Raw genomic sequence first — 5,175 nt, forward strand, 5'->3', positions numbered from 1 at the left:
TCCAGCGCCCCTCCCTCCTCCTCTTCCTCCTCCACTCTCTCCCATCGTCCTCTCCTCCTCTCCTCCCCCCGACCCGACCTCTGACCCTGCCCTAGCCCCTCCCCCCGGTCCGTGTCTGCTCAGCTGTTTGGACCGGCTGCTGGGGAGCGTCTCGCTGTGGCAACCCAGAGGCCTGAGTCCGGACACCGCCTCCAGGTTCCTGGAGAACCAGCCAGCAGGGGTAAGACTTTAACTGTTCCCTCTCTGATGTTCCCTTTATGTTCCCTCTAACGTTCCCCTGATGTTCTGCAGACGTTCCTGGCTCATGCTGCAGCAGATCGGGTCACCATGATCTCGGTCCGGCTGCCTGATGAAGGCGGCGCTCCGGCGGTACGCGGCGTGGCGGTCCAACAGCATCACGCCTGTATGGGTCACATGATATCAGCACAGAATGAAGCCAGTTTTTCATCATGCGGAGGGAACCTGCTGATGTAACGTCTACCTGATCCTGTTCTCAGTTGTTCACCTGGAGGGATCCTGGCTGCTCTTTGACGACGTCTTCAAGCTGATCTCCTTCTACTGCACCAGCAGGTAACACACACAGGCACACACACACACACACACACACACACACACACACAGGGAAGCTAAGCTAAGGCATGCTACGCTTAAGCCTGTCACAAAAAACAAATCAATTGCTTGATTTATTGTTTTTCTCTTTTCTCTCTTTTTACCAAAAACTGAATGATAAAAGTTTTGATCCTGGTGTTTTGGTCTCAACTCAAYYGTTCTTGAMAGATAATTTTGTTTACACAAACTTAATAATTCATTTTATTTCTTGTTTCTGTTGTTTATTTTGGATATTTCAAATGTCTTCCAGTTCAGGTATTTAAATGTTCATTAGAATTTAAAGTTTATTGATCCTTGAGAATTTGTTCTTGCATTTTTNTTTATTTTGGATATTTCAAATGTCTTCCAGTTCAGGTATTTAAATGTTCATTAGAATTTAAAGTTTATTGATCCTTGAGAATTTGTTCTTGCATTTTTATGTCATTATTACTATTATATATCAAAACAACAACTATGGCAATTTATCATCCAGCAAAATTTGTTATGACAGGCCTAGCTATGCTATTCGAAGCTAAGGGAAGCTAAGCTAAGGGAAGCTAAGCTACGGGAAGCTAAGCTACGGGAAGCTGATATAAACTGCAGGTTTTTGTTGTTAATATATTTTTTATGACCTGCTTCCTAAACAAACTAGAAATATTGGCTGATCTTGCAGATATTTCCAGTTTTACTATAATTAGTAAAACTGTAATTAGTAATTAATGTGTAAAACTGTTGACTGTCTTTAAAATCAAATGACTTAAGTTGACGGATGAGGATGCCCCGTTCTGCCAGATGATTCATCATGAGCTGTATTTCCATTTCCTCTGTGAAGATGATTATTTTGTACTTTTTAAAGTTAAAATGTGGATCCATAATAGTGTAAAGCTATTTTAATCCAGTTGTGATTTTTATTAAATTGATCCTCCAATCAGAGACATTCTTGCGATGCCAYTGAAGTTACCTCTGTCTGTTGCCATGGCAACCAGGGAAGAGGACCTGGAGGTCCTTTCTGCTTTGGGTGCAGGTAAAGAAACCCGTCTGCTTCACTTCATTGTCTCTGAGGCTTTAAACATTTCCTGAATGCTTCTGCTGCAGATTTCTGGACGTCTGACCCGAATCAGAGGCCTCAGAACCCGGACCGGACCGTTCAGCCCAACTCCTACCTGTATGTCAACCCAGTGCCTGTGGAGGGGCCCAGTTCAGAAAGAAAATCCTCCGTCTCCAAGCCACAGTCCTTCCTCAGTGAAGCAGTTGCCTCCTCCCTGCAGAATGGAGAAATGTCAAAGAAATTAACTCCACAGGTCAAAGTTCCCAAACGGCCGCCCCCCCGGCCCCCCAGCCTGACTTCAGGCCTTCTCTCCTCTCCTCTCTCACCTCCAGCTACGTCTTCTGGTACTCCAGAATCTGACAGAAAAGAGGAAGGAAGAGGAGCAGTGAGTGAGAAAGAAGTGAGAAAGTCAACATCGCCTCCACCGCCGAGACCTACTGCCCCCCAGCTGCCCCAGGGGACAGTACCTCCTGCCCCCCAGCTGCCCCAGGGGACAGTACCTACTGCCCCCCAGCTGCCCCAGGGGACAGTACCTCCTGCCCCCCAGCTGCCCCAGGGGACAGTACCTCCTGCCCCCCAGCTGCCCCAGGGGACAGTACCTCCTGCCCCCCAGCTGCCCCAGGGGACAGTACCTCCTGCCCCTCTCCAGTGTACCTCAGGATGCCAGCTGCCAGCCAAGGAGGACGGACAAAATCTTGCAAAGAACTCTCAGGGAGAAAAGAGGAAGGAGAAATGGGGAAGTAGGGCAGGTCTGCTGGGCGAGGAGGGTGAACAGGAGGAGGCGGTGAAAAGGAAAGCGCAGGAGGAACAAGAGCTGAAGCTGGGGAAGGAGGACATGCTAAAGACCAACTCCACATCTTCTCTGGCAATAAAGAAACCGTCTCGCCCGGTCCCGCCTCCAAGGACTAAGCCGTCCCTCGCAAACTCAGCTGGGGGCTCCAACCAGGCAGCTGGAGGACCAACCGATCAGAGTGCAGGGATGAAAGTTCCCCCTCCCTCACCGACTCGGCGCCCAGATGTGTCCCTGTACTCGCCACAGGGGGCTGCTGGTCTGGCAGCTGACCTCGATTCCTGCTCAACCAGCAGCACAGAGGAAGAGGGAGAGCTTAACCAGGAGCAGGATGCAAACCCCAGGTGGGTGTTGGGGGGAGTAAGGGCCGGTTGGGGGTTTAAATCCTTCAGTCCCAGTCGAGCCTGTTCTGTGTGTCTCAACATGACAAATRATGACAGTGTTGAGGAAAATCAATCTAGTGATGCATTTGACATTTTCCTGCTTTGAGGTTTGTGTTTACTGGAGATCTACGGTGTGAAATCCAGTGTCCATCATGACTGGGTACTCCAGCACATTGCTGTCACATTTGGTAGAAATGTGTGATGAGGATAAGTTGTTCTGGGACAAAGTGTATGACTTCATGAACCGGCTGCCTGGTGAGGAACGGCGCCAGCAGAGCGGAGGTTCAGTGATGGTCGTGGAGGTAAAGTTGAGTTCTAGTTGTTTTGGTTGTGTAGCAGTGAAGTAGCTGCACCATGCCTGGCATGCATCGATGTGTTCCCATGGCAACAGAGAAGGCTGGGGGCCATAGGGCTTTAAAACAGGGGTGCCCAACTCTTTCACCCAGGCAGACTTGGGCAAGTGAAGGTCTTGCTGTGTCGTCCATCCAGGGTTCCTGCAGACAGAAGCTGCACCAAAGCAGCCGTCAAGAGAACCCCGACCATCATGTTGGACCGAGCCCGCCACCGCCTCTCTACCGTCCTTACTGGACTCATCTGCCATGACGGCCGCCTCACCAAGCGAATCATCGAGTTGGCCAGAGACCCTGTTAGCTACTTTGGTAACCTGGTGAGTATGGTGAGGGGTCTGTGACCTTCATCGGCCCATTAACCACCTGAATCTCCTTCACCCTGAGTTCAGGTCAAGGACCACAGAGCTTTCACCCTGGAGACGATGTCCAAGCACACGACGTCCACAGAGCTTCTGCAGGAGATCAGACAGATGATGACTCAGCTGAAAAGTTACCTCCTGCAGAGCACGGAGCTGCAGGCTCTGCTGGAGCCTCAGCATCAGTACACRCAAGACAAGCTGGGTAACTTTGACCTCTGGCAGCTGTCAGAGCCACTGACTGCGGCCTCTCTGTCATTTCCTGTCGTATCATGATACCGAAATATGCTTCCTGTGACTAACCAGATCATAGGCTTCTTGTGTTCAGTTTCATTTCCATAGAAGCCAGTTTGTTTTAATTCTGTTGCATTGTGGGAACTTCCAGTTAAGAGGTAGTTGCCTTTTTAATAAAACTACAATCATTGCAGTTTGTTATACGCCTCATTAAAAAAAGGGTAGAATGAGAGGCATGAGCTCCAGGCAATGTGGAAATAATTGGTGCTGTCTGCAGCAGCTAGTAGAGAGTCRATCTGTCTAGGGAGTGAATACTTCCAGCCCCTGCTGTCGACCAGGGAGTGAATACTTTCTGTGCTGTGCAGAGAGCCTGGTGGAAGCGGCTCTGTGTAAGAGCGTCCTGAAGCCGCTGAAGGAACCGATCTACCGGAGCCTGGAGAGGCTGCACACCGAGAGCCAGAGGCAGCTGGAGCAGAACCAGGTGGGACAAAATATTCACACTCCCACTGAGCCTGTGCAAAGTATTTACACCCTCAGGTTACCTGCCCCCTGACCCGCAGGCCGTGGTCCTGGCCAGCACCACCACAGCGTTGGGGATCTGCACCTCCATCCCGGAGGCGGCGGCAATGGAGCGGATCAGCCTGAAGCTGAGCAAGCTGCACCAGGAGTATTCCCCCCAGAGGAAGATCCAGCTGCTGCTGAAGGCCTGCAGGCTCATCTACCACTCCATGTCCGTCAGCTGCCCAGGTCAGAACCTCGGGTCAGAACCGCTCGGTGGTTAGATCACCCCAAAAGCAGATTAGCAGTGTTGGGTCCAAACCAGTTCCATGCAATTCTAGCTTTCTCTGGTTCAGAACCAGAACCTTGAATCAACCCATTTGGACTGTCCCATCTGTCCAGGCCGGGCCCACGGCGCTGACGACTTCCTGCCTGTGATGATGTACGTCCTGGCCCGGTCCAACATGGCCGCTCTGCAGCTGGACGTGGAATACATGATGGAGCTGATGGACCCGGCGCTCACCCAGGGCGAAGGTAGGGCAGGGGACAGTTAGTGGTSYGTYTTTCCTCCTGACTAAAGCCSCTTTTGCACTGCAGAACCCAGGCTGACGCCGGGCTGATCGTTTTTGCATTAGCACTTCCAGCCCGGCTCCCTGGAACCCAGAGAGCTGCGGTTCCGACCGGGCCGGTTTGGAGTTAGCTGTTGATTGGTTCATTAGCTGTGGGGGCGGGACAAAGACCAGACCTCTGGATCAGAGCTGGACTTTCTCCATGGCTGTCATTTCAATATGCTGCATCAATAAACTCCCGTCATAATCTGTTCTAACCCTAATCTGGATTAGATTCGCCTCTTCAGCCAAAGATTTTAACGGTAAATGTAAATAACGTTTCTCCAATGAACCAATCAGAAGTCGGCCAGGCTGTGAAC

General features: G+C 50.9%; 1 protein-coding gene across 1 annotated transcript; it reads left to right on the forward strand.

The window, feature by feature from the left end:
* Nucleotide 1: 1 nt before the first annotated feature.
* On the forward strand, nucleotides 2–5,169 carry rin3 (Ras and Rab interactor 3; the record flags this gene model as incomplete). The annotated part of the gene is given in 11 exon segments (XM_008402953.2): nucleotides 2–220; nucleotides 292–403; nucleotides 498–570; nucleotides 1,521–1,612; nucleotides 1,684–2,770; nucleotides 3,299–3,476; nucleotides 3,549–3,720; nucleotides 4,115–4,230; nucleotides 4,310–4,496; nucleotides 4,650–4,795; nucleotides 4,797–5,169. Coding segments are annotated over 11 exon segments (2,442 nt in total), but the record flags the coding sequence as incomplete, so codon positions are not given.
* Between the last annotated feature and the right edge of the window lie 6 nt (nucleotides 5,170–5,175).

Source organism: Poecilia reticulata, unplaced genomic scaffold, assembly GCF_000633615.1.
Source record: "Poecilia reticulata strain Guanapo unplaced genomic scaffold, Guppy_female_1.0+MT scaffold_273, whole genome shotgun sequence".
In the NCBI taxonomy this organism is placed as follows: Eukaryota; Metazoa; Chordata; class Actinopteri; order Cyprinodontiformes; family Poeciliidae; genus Poecilia; species Poecilia reticulata.